The 15174-nt window shown below is 37.9% G+C and overlaps 1 protein-coding gene and 1 long non-coding RNA gene across 3 annotated transcripts in view; one reads left to right on the top strand and one right to left on the bottom strand.

The window, feature by feature from the left end:
• rassf3 (Ras association domain family member 3) overlaps positions 1–15174 on the bottom strand; it is a 40146-nt gene that overhangs the window by 17407 nt on the left and 7565 nt on the right. The window contains exon 2 of one of the 2 annotated variants that reach the window (XM_082166646.1): positions 12740–12873. In XM_082166646.1, coding sequence (XP_082022772.1) covers positions 12740–12873 — 134 coding nt within the window. Of the gene's footprint in view, positions 1–1659; positions 2145–12739; positions 12874–15174 lie in introns of those variants that run through there. The other variant, XM_082166647.1, reaches the window with a different exon arrangement.
• LOC309496616 lies at positions 4433–11631 on the top strand. Its single transcript, XR_014205185.1, has 2 exons — positions 4433–7778; positions 8453–11631. It is a non-coding gene; the product is annotated as an uncharacterized lncRNA (long non-coding RNA).

The following is a 15174-nucleotide window of genomic DNA, read 5'->3' as shown; positions in this document are numbered from 1 at the left end:
CACAAAGCCCCATCATGATCCTGCTGTTTTGCAGGCCTGTCCTAGCAGCTGTTTCCCAGGGTCAGTGCGTTTGTGGCATGCAGGAGGTGACGAAACAGTCTGCTCCGCTTTATAATGACACTTTTTGTATCTATTTGCATCTTGCGCATACTTTGCAGTGCTCTTTGAATTTTTGGTTAGTTTTGCTGATGATGAAATAGTTAGGGAGTTGGGGGGTTGGGCGTCTTTGGCAGAATGAAGTAACAGGAAGTGAGCTATAGCAATGTGACAGGCTGTTTAAGGAACTGACTCATTCCTTTTTGAGCAATTCCTTCTAAAGTTGCTACATTACACAATAGATAGTCATACAGTGCATGTGTAGCATGTGCAATATAAAAGTCTGGAATTTGATACAACAAGACTTTATAACAGACTCATAAATCTGAGAGTAGCCTTTCTACAGGCAAGAGAGTCAGTTACCTTTTAAGGCAGAATAATAGTTAATAAAGTGTAATGGACTGATCTAGAATGCTCTCACTGAGCTTGCTGTAATGCATCCTGGGATTGCCTATCTTTCGGGACTGCCTTTGCAATGGCAACAAGCCTATGATGCCTTAAAATTATGCCTTTGTAGGCAGCTCAATGGGTTTTGGGAAAGAGTCCTAGACACCCAATAAAACTATCTGCAACAGTTTCCCCCGGAAAATTGAAGTCACATGACAGCATTAACATCGTGAAAACTTGTCTCCGCTGACATTTTTCTCACAATCGGGTAATTGACAGAAGTGTGGGGGTGAAACTATGAATCTTTTCTCTTTGAGCCCCTCTTGCAGTCACACATGACTGAGTAGAGGCCATATTCAAATCACATGGGGTCAGTCACACTGACTGCAGTTTTAATAGCAACTCCGTCTCAGACAGCCAAGTAAAACTGAAATTATGAGCAGTTGTCTTTGATACGGTGGCATATGATGTCAGCCAATTGACAACCACATTAAGCATGAAAAAGATAGTTAACAAAACAGCTTTCATGAGCTGAGAGTGACCTACTTTATCATAACTTCCATGCCATGATGGCATGACGTAATGCTTTTAAGTAAAATTAGACGTCATACACAATCAAATAACACCCTTAATAATGATAATCTGCATAATAAATCAAAACAAACTAGTGTTAAGTGTGCAGTACTGTGCTAAACCCATAATTAAGCCTATTAAAGATGACCATGTAGCTAAATTAATTGTAGAATCCTCTTCAATGCCCATTCAGTGTTTTAAAAAGTATTTTCTCAATACAATTTGACACAAAAGAGGCTTTATCTTAGGTCATTAAAATCATGAACATGCCTACAGGTATAGCGTTAGCTACCTCATAGGCCTACTGTAACATTCACGTATGCAACAAGTTAAATAACAGTAAGATAATACAGTATGTCATGCTTAAACTAAAATTGTGTTAATGATCAAGACTCAGGATCAAACACTATAAATATATTTCTTTTTTTTCTTTTTTTTTTACTATAAATTCAAAGCAACAGCTGATCCCAAAAACACAATATGGCACGTAAGCTTCCAAAACAAAGAAACAAGAAAGTAATATATAGTATTACATATAATATTATAGTATTATATAGTAATAATATCAATAGTACTGATATAAATAAATGTAAATATGATCACCTTGAGGTTCGTGGGTTTAACCGAAGGCTTTTTGAACAGGGAGGTTCTGGCAGTGAAAAAATATTCCTCTGAATCCTCTTCCAAACTACTGTATCCACTACTCATTGTGCTCGTCCACGACATTTGAAGTGAAACTCGGACACATCCAAAAATAGGCTTTATATTCGCGCATAGAACTGTACTGTATGATAAAATCAAACGGAGGAGTGAGTCAACGCTGAGAAACGTGAACCGCGCGAGTCACTGTCGCTCCCTAACCATCGGCTGTATTTCTCTCTAAAAGTCGAAACAGTCGCCAAATTCCCCCCCAAAACTTTTCCGTTTCTGTTTAAATGATGTAATACCAATATCTAATAAACGTATTAAGTGTGGACAATACTTAAAATGCTTTAAACCATCAAGGAAAACGCGTCCAGTCGAGTCCTTCCCAAACACGTTCAAACTAAACTGAGTTCAATAAACCGGAGCGACTGTAGAGAACACACCCACATATACACACACACACACACACACTGAGGAGCATTTCCTCATTCACTGGCTCCTGTTGCGTCCCCTACCTGCGCACCTGATTAATGTTTTTACTAAAGATCTTTTCATAAAGATCACAGCGGCAATGGTAAGTTAATAAGATATAATAAAGCAATGTTCAATAAAAACAAAGCTTAATTTATAAGTAGTAATAATCAGGAGAAACAATTCTTCCTCCGAGTAATAGAGTCAAAGTCCCTTTAAGACTATATATATATATATATATATATATATATATATATATATATATATATATATATATATATATATCGGTAGTGTTTGTTTGATATAGTTAATTATTTTGTGTGCACGCTGTTGTCAAGCAATGTAGGACTACAGACGCAGCTTCAAATTAATTGTGGCGGGAATTTTATAACGGCTTCGACTGCTTCTCATCCAGTCACAATTAATAGTGTGAACGCTTTTCCTCTGTCCAAATATCAAAAATACAATTGGAAATCTATTTTTTAAATGTAAGTTCACTTACCTCTATAAGAATGCAACATACAGAAGCAAGTTTTCTTATTTTCCTTCTTTGAAACATAGCATGGACAACTTCTGAAGTTGGTGCAGGCCTACCATCTGAGCTAAAAATATAGGTTTGGGGCATTTAATACAAGGCAGTACGCCCATATGAAAGGGAGTAGCTGTGGACCAATGCAAACATAAGGACTAACTGTGTAAAAGTGGAAGACAGTTTGATGACAGACTTCTGTGAGAGATTTGTGTGTGTGTGCATGTATGTAATGTATGGCAAGGTAATGCTAATACTTTGACCAATGGTTTGCCACAAGCGTGAGAACAACACCTTAAACATTGTGGAGGCTAATTAACATGTTTGGACAGGGACCTGTGTGTCCATGATAACCACCACTTTTACAAATTCTCACATTTCAGGTCATGTGATCAAGACTACAGAAAGAAGTCCACTTAGCTAATTCTGTCGTGAAGACCAAACTTCCATACGGAAGCTGGTACTCAGTAAAAAAATTAAAATAAACCCATTCATCCATTGACAAATTACAAGCCTCATTTTTACGACTTTGTGTCAGACTTAAGGTCTGGTTTTGGATCTACTCCACAAGCAAACCAGTGGTGTAGTCTAGTTTTTTGTAGTGAGTATACTCTAATATAACACCCCCAGCCCCCCCCCCCCCCCCCCCCCCCCATACTCACCCAGCCCAGAGCGTCACCCCATAAGCACCACCACACTCACTAATGCATACAGTATGCATCGACATGTAATTGAGAGCATTATGAAATACTAAGTGTTATCAACTTATTTATTTGTTATATGAATATGGTCCCTGAAGCACAGGTTTTATCAGTTGACAATTATCAACAATAAAAAAAACTAAAAACATTATAGGCACAAATACAAATTTACTTTTAGAAATGGTGTTTTTGAAAAAAATGTTATTTTAAAATACATTTTACTGTGCAATTCCTTTCTAATTAATTTGAGTTAGACCGAACTTTTATTTTGGTGGGTTGTAGACATTTGAGTTTCTGTGTGTTTTAATAAACTATTATTATTATTATTATTATTATTATTAGGCCTGAAGTATACTCTGTGCAATAGTAATATATTTCTGTTATAATTTCTTCAAGTTATACAGAACTTTTATTTTGACAGGTTGTCGTAAAGACATAACAGTTTCTGTGTGTATGAAACGAATGAATGACGATAGTTTTATCAAATGAAATGGTGAAATTCTCATCAAGTGACTCTCATAGCAGCTCTGCGATGAAATGCACATGTGCTGTAGCCTACATCATTCATGTCTCAATACAGTGAAACGCTGAAAACACCACGAGCGTGAGTCACGCGTGCTTCTGTGTGTGTGTGTGTGTAGTGGAGCATACACTGAGCGCTCATTCCCAAAGACGCGTAGAACAATTGCAGTCTCTTTTAGCTTTAATATTCATAGACACTAGTCCATATCGAGATTTGATTCATTGTACAGCAGCTACTTTTGATTTATTCATTCAAAAATAGCCTAATTTCGTGACGTTCTGCTTTATATAGCAAGTTCCATTTGTGACTGGATTCCGCGATTCGATCCGTCGCTTCGCAAACACAGACGGGGTGAATTTATGAATGAAAGTGTGAAAGTTCTGACACAAAACGAAGTTGATACGTATCCTCATGCTTTTTTTAAGTGGGTATACGCAAATCCTTGGCCTTTTCTAGTGGGTATACGGCGTATACCTGCGTATCACGTAGACTACACCACTGAAGCAAACCCATTATTTTGGGGGTTAGCTGCTCTTTGTAATTTATCCAAAGATCCTGGGTCCCACTTTTCTATAGATCACAAATATCTGGAGAATTAGAAAGTTGTCCTACCATTACATGTAAGTTGTAAAACAAGTAACTTCAGGGAAAGTTTTTCTAAAAAGCTAAATAGTGCTTAAAAGAGCACAACATTTATGATATTCCAAGCAAATTTTCCACTGAACCCATGACAGCCGCAGCTTTGGCTTGCATTATCAGTCAGGCGAAATTCATTACTGCAACCACTGCCAAACAAGCACAGACATTATCTTTACTGTGTTAACAGCTGCTTTGAGGTTATAGCTTATGTTTCCAAACAATTTTCCACTTTATACATGTATATTTTGTATTTAACAGTGCGTCACATATTGTAACAGCCCACCCGAGTCAAGAAAAAAAACATCATTCATTCCAAAGAGTGAAATCCAAGCAACATCTGCAGTAGATCAAGGACAGGGCAAACCACACCCCACAAACTGCAGCTTTCAAGAAGTTTGGGGAAGGACAGTGCTTAATTTAAACCCAAGAACATGGAGAAGACCTAAAAATACCCTGTCGGACAAAGAACGGCCAAATCATGCAACCCAAAGGCATCAGTGGTAGGTCAGTACGATGTCAAATTAGCACAATCTCATGGCCATTCGGAACTATTTTATGTTTTGGTGAATTGGTGGTTAATTTGAATGCATTTGTACGATCCCATTTGTATGTTTTCGTACAATCTGCTAGCAACAGTTGGTTTTGGGGTGAAGCTTCGTGCTTTTTATTCTAAGAACCGTACTCTTTCATTCAGATCTCATTGTATGAATTTATCTGAAATCTCTGAAAATAGTTACGTTTTCTCATGAGATCATGTTGAATCAACATACATTTTAGAGCAGATATCTTTTTATAATGTGTTAATTGCTGATGCAACACGCACTTGTTGAAATGCACAATAAATTGAAGTGGAAGTACCCTCCATAAATCAGTGTTATCAAGGAGCGTGTGAAAATGTTTCGCCCCGCTAGGAGACTCATTCCATGTCCACTACAGAACAATAGGGTCTGGCAAGAGGGACATAGACGTGACCCGTGACTGCAACCTGTAGTTTTTCTGGCTGTGGGCCGTAGCCTTCATTATACATTACCCACATTCCTTTGCTAAAGGGGAGTGGCTCATGTTCTCAGCACAGAGGCACTGTTTATGTGCCGGAATTTGCATGAAGGCATGTGGAATGTCTCGCAAATCAACTTCAATTTCATTTACATACGCACAGAGTTTACTGTGGATGTGCGGATGACCTCAGGAAGTACACACCTTACAACGCTCAATGTCTGATCTGGCAGGGTGTGGTTTGAGAGGTCAGAGCGTAAAGCCGTTTCAGTCCTTTAATTGTCCCAAATTATAAGGCTAAACCTGTAATGACAAATTGCTACATGTACAGTGTTTGCTCTTTAATTATACTTCAAGAGACCATTGAATAAAGGTATAGAGAATTTCTTTATTGACAAAGATGACTGTAATTATGAAAATTAATTTTAGACAATTAGTAGGCAACCTTTACACACCTTTACACACAAAATCACAAGTGACTTAAATCTATTTTTACTTGAGGAAACCAATACTGTTAAGCAACAGCCAGCACCCAAAGGCACAGCGTGATAACAAAGACACTATTGATATTTTTTATTTTGGGATGCTCGAGATATGAATAGTGATCTCAAAAAGACAAGAATCAGAGTGAAGCTGAAACAGACAGTGACCTCAGCTTCTCAGTCTAAACGCTAGCGATATCCAAGCCGAGATCAGGGTTTTCTACACAAACAATCAGTGTTCATTATCCCTAGATGGAAATCTTAGTCTTTTCTCCAGCCAAACCTCACAAATCCAGACAGTAAAGGAAGACTAAATAGAAGGTAATTTGGTACCAGAATGCACACAAAGGACACCCACAGTTAAGTCTAACCCCAGTGCAGGTTCCGTCTTGTCTTGTGGTGGGTTTCAGAAGGTCTCTTGAAGTCTTTTAAGACTCTTTGTATGTCAGTCTGGTTTCTACAGTGCATACAGGCACAAAGATCTATGTTATCTTACACTCTTTTAAACTCTGCTATACCCCAGGAAAGCATCTACTTTGGTTTAAATAGTTTTATCTACACATAAACATTGAGCTGAGATGTACCTGACCTCTATAAACAACAGCTTGATTCAAACTCTAGACTCTAGATTGATCCACAATGTGTCCATGATTGAATGAAAAGCGAGTGGAAGGATGAAGATAAGGCCTGATGGATTGTGAGAACAAATTTTTCCATTCCCTCACTCTGGGTACAGTATGCATGATCCTATAAGTTATATTAAATATAGTTAGGTTATTTTCCCATTTTAGAGTCAGAAAAGTCCAAACATAGTTTTACGGATCAGGTATGTTATCAGTCCCAAAGGTTTGTGGATACATTGTGCAATCCGACCCGTGCTGAGCTTTTTACTTCTAGATCCAGCTGAGCCTCTCGGCTAATCCAGTCCTTCTGAATGTGGTGACGGCTGGGAGCAATAAGCAAACACTCATTTACATGCAGAGAAGCTGGGTGCACTTTTCCATGGAAAGATACTTTATTACTGTTTAATATAGTAGTAGCCACAGCAACCACTCAAAGGGTCTTCAGTTTTAGGGGCTCCATGGTTTCATTTACAAACATATATGCTTGTTTTTGGCTAGCTTGATTAAAAAAAACACTCTCTCAGGATCTGAGAACTCATATATCCATGCATTGATGCACTGTGATTACGTAGAAACTTTTACAGTGTTTAGAAACCAGCAAAATACAATAGTAAGTTCGAGAAGGTTTTTTGGATCAGTGTGTGAGCATTATATGAGGTGCTTAGTTACCACTGACCTAGTTGACAGAAGGAAGATCTAAAGAAAGAGGCGGAATTAGCTCTTAAAATAGACAGCGTCTAATCCCAGACCTGAGGGAAGACCTACCTGCTTATTCTGCTCTGAGGATAAGAGGGTTTGTCTTGTTTACAGTCGAGTGAACTAAAAGTCAAATATGGTCGCAGATTGTGGTCCACCAATAAGGTCAAAGGGCCTGACCTAGGAGGATATTTAAAGATTCCTTTAGAAACATCATCATGTGACTGTTAAAAGCCAAAGTGAATTCTTGTAGCATTCCAATTCAGCAAAGAATTACATATTTTCCCAAGCAGCATTACTGGACCAACAATCGTCAAATTGTCCTTTCAAAATCTTTCTAAGCAAATGTCAGTCTAACCCCTACACAATGAATGCAATGCTTGAGGTTTGATATATAAATCAGATGTCAGTAGGCGCGTTTCCATTACAGATTTGCGCAAAACGTTTGCGATTTTTTAAAAATATCGATAAAAAACGATTGCGAAATGACGGCGTTTCCATTAAGCGATGTTATGCGACTACAGCGTAATTTTTTCCTCTCGCGATAAGTCATTCCAAAAATCATGGCAAAGGACGTTGGTAGGTTTATATATATCACAGCCACGTACCCCACTAGACATTATTATTATTAATGGACGGAAACGTATAGGCTTGTTATCCAAGCATTAATGGCAAGGAAAGACTCTAACTTACAGAACATATGAGGTGTTTCTGGGTGTTTCTCACTCATTTCTGCTCCGAGGTCTTGATTGTGGCACGTCTATGAGGTTTAGAATCCAGTATTTCTGTAATTCTTTTGTCTTTTATGAATTGAATAAAGAATTCTGTCTCGTATTCTGTCCAAACACACTGCGCCTTCTAAGTCAGGTGACCTGTAAATGCGCAAAAACTGTTTCCATTGCAGTTTTGCGAAATATTCCTTTTTCGAATTGCCTGAAAAACCACCTCATGCGAGCGTGAAAACTTTTTTGCGATAAATTGGAGGTTTTGCAAAATTGACATGTTTCCATTGAGCGTATTTCCAATTCGCAATTTCAATTTGCGCAATTTGAAGGGTAATGGAAACGCGGCTAGTGAATGCTATAATACAGGCCTTTACAGGCCTTACTTCATTTCAGCACTCAAAGATCAGCTGGACTTTGGGTCCAACCTATTTAGCATGTTCAGCACTGATGCTTCATTACACATTTTCACATGATAGCATGTGTTGTGTGTTCCTACATAATATAATAATGTGTTCCAATAGAATGGCATGAATAACCTAGTCAAACATCATGTTATCTGTGACATCTGACATCAGTTGCAGGCAGAAATAGTACGCAGGAATAACTAGACCCAATGTGACGCAGAGCCAAATCAAATCAGTCTAAGTGAATCAGTCAGTTGATTAACAATATTTTCACATGACTGTCTGGATCTGATGCTGTACTGCAGATGTGAACTTTGACCAAAATATCTGTCCTTCTCTACTGACAGTAATTGGCTTACATGAACAAAATTCAATTCTAAACATACAGTAAACTTGACCAATAGAGACCAGATTGTGTGACATTTATCCCGATTTCTTGGAGTCACATGGGTGTGTGGTTAGTGCGGTGGAGTTCAAGCTTTGCCTCTTGCATTCTGGACCAGCTTCACCACCCAAAGAGTTCCCAGCATTCAGCTCAAGCCTGCCAAAAAACTGCTGCCTCAGAAAAAAAATGAACGACACACATTATCCTGCTGAATACTTGTGCTGAATCTCAACTTTAACATGCTTTTTTTGGGGAGCACTCATCTACAAAACAAGTTTTGCAAAACATTGTGTTACAATAAAAAAATTATATAGATTTAATGTTCTTGATGTTCTCTCCCGCTGGCTTACAGTGATCTTTGGTATGTGCAAATGGGTGGGCACAATTGGAGCTTATTAGTTATTGTGGTCAATGCACCTCTGTTTTTGTGTTTGTATCTGTGCTTGAGTCTAATGTGATGTATGCAAGACGTGCTTGTGTGTGTGTGTGTGTGTGTGTGTGTGTGTGTGTGTGTGTGTGTGTGTGTGTGTGTGTGTGTGTGTGTGTGTGTGTGTGTGTGTGTGTGTGTGTGTGTGTGTGTGTGTGTATGTACTCGGTTATGCTGCAGGCATCCTGTGACTGTTTCCTGACAGGAAACTCTCTCTTTCCTACATCTTTCTGTTTGTTCCTTTTCGTTCGGATCATTTACACCTCTGTTTCTTTCTCAGGCTCCGCACACAATATTGCTGATCCAACAGTACAGCAATAATACAGCAGTGTTCTCCAAGGTAAACCAAACTTACACCAGCAGCTTTACAGTAAGCCATGTAAAGTCTCAGATATGAATCACCCTTACACTCAGAACAGACATACTCATGGATTTATAAAGCTATATTTATAAAATAAACTGTTCTTACATTAAAATTGGGTTAGATGAGTCAAGAATGTAAAATAACAGACTATATTACTTGGTTTAGATATGTACCTGTTAACCAGATATTAGGAATTAATTCACCTGTAAATATATTGTAAATGTTTGTTTTAGATAATTAATATAAATATTGGTGAAAGACTTAAACTAAAAATAAAAATGAAATACAAATAAATTAAAGCTAAACAAAAAAAACTAATAAAATGACAAAAGCACATAACAATATTATTACTAGACATTTTAACTAAAATTAAAAATAATAATGCATACTCAAAAAATATCATCTTTGGGAATTACATTTGCTCAACAAACTTGATGTTATGTTTTGATGTCATTTTTCTCTTGTATTTTATCAGTGGTCTGTTTTTGCATTATTGAGTGGGTGTTACCCCTGTCCTCCCTACATCCCTCTCTCAACCGTCAGCGCTCTGTGTGACCTTGTCTGGCCCTGTGTAACGTGGCTGACTCAACCGACTGTCTTCAGGGGGAGGGGGCTTCTGGTCTGGAATGTTGGGTCTATATGAAGAGTCAAACACACGCACACTAAAATGAATGTTTGACTCGTCCATGTTTAGACTGACACAGACAGCTGGTTCCTCACTGTCCAATGAGAATGTACACACCCATGTTTAATCCCAAATTACGAACGAACCAACTTCAGACCTCACACACACGATACGGCACCTTCTAACAGTGCACTGCGTACTAAACATCCATTATACAAATAAACTAACAGCTTCATGTGATTAATGGCACCATTGTGCATTCACGTACATTTAATTTGTGGTATATGTAAAAAAAAAACAAAAAAAAACAGACATAACAGCCAGTTGGGTTGGGTAAGTTACTCTAAAAAGTAAATAATTACTAGTTACTAATTACCTCTTCAACAGTGTAATTAGATTACTGTACTAATTACTCTCTCCAAAAAGAATTTAATTACTTATTACTAATTACTTTCTAAATCCCATATCAACCTCAACAAGCTGAATAATACAAGGAATGGACCTGTTTTAATTCTTTCAAATAAATACTATACAATTGCATGAATTATGCTTAAATTGACCAAACAATTTAATAGGTGAAGGTCACATAATAAACATACTATTTAACATCAGACAATAGATTTTGGTGTTAAACCCACTATTGTTTTATATAGAATTGTTCTGGTTTATAGCCTACCAGTGGTTCTAAACTCCAGTCCTCAGGACCTTCTGCTCTGCATATTGTGTATGTCTCCCTTATTTAACACACCTGATTCAGATCATCAGCTCGTTAGGATAGGCTCCATGAACTGAACTGAGTGTGTCAGATAAGAGAGACATCCAAAATGTGCAGAGCAGCGGGTCCCGGGGACTGGAGTTGAGAACCACTGGTTTATACCAGTCCGATCTCATGGCATTTCATACTTATTTTACAAGGTGGCTAATTCATATACATTTGTACGAGTGAGGTCGTACGGTTTAGCCACCTCATAAAATGCATACGAATTGCTGTGAGATTTAGTACAGTATTTAGCTAATTTAAATATTTAAATTACAGAAAAATTAAGAGTAATCCCTTACTTTACTTTTTCAAGGGAAAGGTAATTAAATTACAGTAACTAATGACTTAGTAATTAGTTACACCCAACACTGATAACACCATTACTGTCACATAATAAAAATTGTCTTGGCATCCATTCAGCGTTTTTTTTAATGCGATATCCCAAAATGTGCATTAAAATAGGTGGATGGAAAGAGCTAATTTGACAATGAAATATCTGGGAATTAAGAAAATGAAGTCTAGATTTAGGACTACTAAGGTTATTTTCATGATAATTAAGCACATTTCCCCCTCAAATTCTCACTACTGTAATGCTAAAAAATCTCTTTCTCATTAATGTAAATCGTGTCTGCGCTTCATAACAGCAAATACTTCCATGCATTTCTTCAGCTCTACTTTACAAATGTACTTTAAATAATATTTAAATCATATATACATTTTTCAGCTGTAATGAGATTTTTTCACTTCACCCTAAGGCTACTAATAATTTGGGGGAATAAATGTTTCCAATTGTCATGAAAATAATATCACATTCCCCAAAAAAATGCTAAATATCCAAATGCTTAATATTTCTGATTTTTGGAGTGCAAATATATAATCGGAATCACTTTTCTATTCCAAACAGTCACGATACAGTTCGGATCTGTAGCCACAGTAACACAGCAGTTTACATATTGCAATATCTCTTCCTACGCCGCACTAAACTGACAGACCTGGATTAGTGTGAATAGCACACATACCACACTAACTTGTGTGTTGACCCCGCCAGGTCACACACACACTGCTCGTCTTTCATTCATACTGCACAGTTTACAGAGCGTTGGGAGTGATAGTTTTAGACCAGCACAGGCACATGAGAACCAAACTGGACACTATGGGGACCAGAGGAATTCTGCCCAAGAGTAATATCCTGCTATTGTTAGTTCCATGCCAAGTGCAATGGGAATGAGTGTGTGTGTGTGCTCACATAGCGCTAAATAACAGTGTGTCATCCTTTAGCTAAGTCACACCATTCCATTAAACAGGTCTAAAGTAAAGCAATTATTAGTATGACCAAACTATGATCAATACACCCATGGTAGAAAAAACACATGATCTCAGCTAATGTCCGTACTAAAAAAACGATATGCTTCTCCATTAATCTGTTATCTGCCAATAAAGATTTAAATAACATACACAAGACCAAGGTGACAAAAGAATGAATATAACATTGCTCAGTCTACAGTTACAGCAATACTGAGAGACTAATTTAGACTATTTTACTCCCTCCTGTGGTCACACCTAACCATCACTAGCAGATGTCTGTGATTCTTAACATTCTCTAAGAGTTTCACTTCTGTATTTTAGTTTAGATTGAACTGAATGTGCATGCAAACGTGAAAGCGCGCACAAATAATCTCTGTACTCACGCTGTGTGAGGACTGGTTGTTGTTCAGATGGTCTTGAGCAAGAGCGCTGAGTGGGCAGCCATTGATGGATCCGTTCTGATGGCAGTCTAGCGCCACCTGGTCACGGCACTGAGCATGACATGTGTATTTGCAACCTGGAGGAGAGGAAACAGGAACAGACAGCAGTTACTCCCACAGTATGCTTCAAATAATACCCTTTTAAAACTTTTATATCTAAAACCGAACTGAACTCGCTGCCACAATGTAATAACATTGCAGTACATTTGTAAAAAGTTCATATTTGCATGTTGCTAGAGCATTTCTGATGTGTTTTCAGTGGTTTTGCCAATGGAGGTGTAGTTTTGCAAGGTGTTATACAAAAGCCCACTGCCTATATGATGCGAGTCCATCCTTTCACACCTCTCCTCAACAAACTGCATCATTTTTTTGTTGTTGGAAATTTAGTGAAATACGATGGTTTTTCTGGTGGGCTAAATGGAAATTTTGGTTTTGCAAAATAATTCCGCACATGCAAATTTTTTACATAGAAAAGTATAATCACGTGTTTAAAAAAATCACCAACACATTAAAACAATCCATTGTTAAAATACGGTCAATCTTTATAGTAATGTGTTTTATATGTATATATAATATGTATTGCCTGTGAAAACTTCTGGACTTAAAGTTATGTATACTTCCACATGCATAAGAATAAATGTTTTCTGATGCTGAAATGAAACAAAATCCATCTCAGAAATGCATTGTCATAGACATTAAGAAGAGCATCCTCTGCTTTCCAATCCTCACTAAAGCCACTGTTCACAGAAAACATGACGCATAACCACATGCACTTGCTTATTCATGCACACGTTAAATTCACGAGGCATTTTTCAATGACTAAAAAATCCCTTTGGTGCTTATATTTCAGTTCCCGTTGCTGTAATGACCTACCTGAAGATTGAGACTTGACTTGCTGAGTAATTTTGCCGTAAAGTTTGCAGAACGCTGCTCCCATCCCACTGAAGCATATGAGTGATGACGCTTTCTGTCTCGAAAGCTTAACTCACAGCATGCCATCACAAACGCAAATGCTCATCCTGTGCAGACCACTCTCAGAACAGAAGGACAAACTTATTTGTCTCTCGCCCATACAATCTCCAAGGTAACTCTCTCTCTCTCTCTCTCTCTCTCTCTCTCAGTGTGCTGAGTCGATTGATTTGACTGTCAAATGATGAACGTTTTGTCCAGAAAATGATGGACACTTACAGGAAAGGTGATGAGGGAAGCACTTTGTATTTAAATGAATTTTTAACACTGCTGTAAACACCTCAGATTCATCACCCTTAATATTCAGAATTATTAAACAATTAAACCGACCATTACTTTTACTGTTCACATTGCTGACAGCCATCTAAATCCTGCACATTCATCCATTATCCACTTTCTGCTCCTCTGGGTTTTAAATACCCAAATTTAATCTCGGCCCCTCAAACAGACAAGTAAAGGAAAATCACAAATAATCACAAAATATTAAATGGAGAGAAAATGTTCCCCCCAGCAAACTCTCATGAGTTTCAGAAGGGATCTCAGAAATCTCAAACTGTGTTCAGATTACCCAAAGTTTGTAATCAGAAGCAAGAATCTCAAAAATTTCTCAGTGAATTCTTCAACGACCAAAGTATGTGAGCTATGCTGTCCACATTCATTTCATAACTTTACTGTACGTCAAACGGTCATCGCTTATCTCACATATGTCTTTTTATTTCTCCTTAAGAATTTTAGACATTACGGACAAAGTTAATGTTTGAATGTAACATCACTGAGATGTTCATCTCATCATCTCTGATTGAACGCTGCTCTTTTTAAAGATCGGCAGAGAGCAGAATGACACTGAGGATGAGCAATGATAGGAGTGTGATGAAAGTGGATCTTTAATACTGGGGCATGATGGGTAATGGTTGCTTAAAGTGCCATTCTTTGCACAGAGCTGCGGTCTTGTCAGTGTAGGAACTGAGCTAATGTATGCACACACACACATACAATCTGTCCTGGTCTCTGGGGCGGGTGGGAAGTGCAGACCTGCCTCTTCCTTAATTGCACTTCCCGTAATGAGGGACAACGCTATCGATCAGGACCTGCCCCAGGAGCAACACACACACACACACACACACAGAATACTGTCCTCTATCCAGACTGTGGCGTGACAGTGCAATATACGGGACTGTTTCTAAAACTTTGCATGTTGACAGAGAACAAGTCATTCAAGTTCTTAAATGTTTCCAGCACAAACACATTACCGACAGTAGACAGCTCATATACAGTAACAGACACATTCAGACAAAACCGTCATTCCCACAGCACTCTCACTTTCTCAATATTTACCACCCTCATAACGAAATAATATTAAGGTTCATTTGATTTCATTAACACTCTAAAAGAAAATATATGCAGCATCC

Source organism: Leuciscus leuciscus (assembly GCF_965113295.1).
Source record: "Leuciscus leuciscus genome assembly, chromosome: 4".
NCBI classification, from domain to species: domain Eukaryota; kingdom Metazoa; phylum Chordata; class Actinopteri; order Cypriniformes; family Leuciscidae; genus Leuciscus; species Leuciscus leuciscus.
Note: the sequence above shows the minus strand (reverse complement) of the source record. Positions and strands in the feature narration are given on the sequence as shown.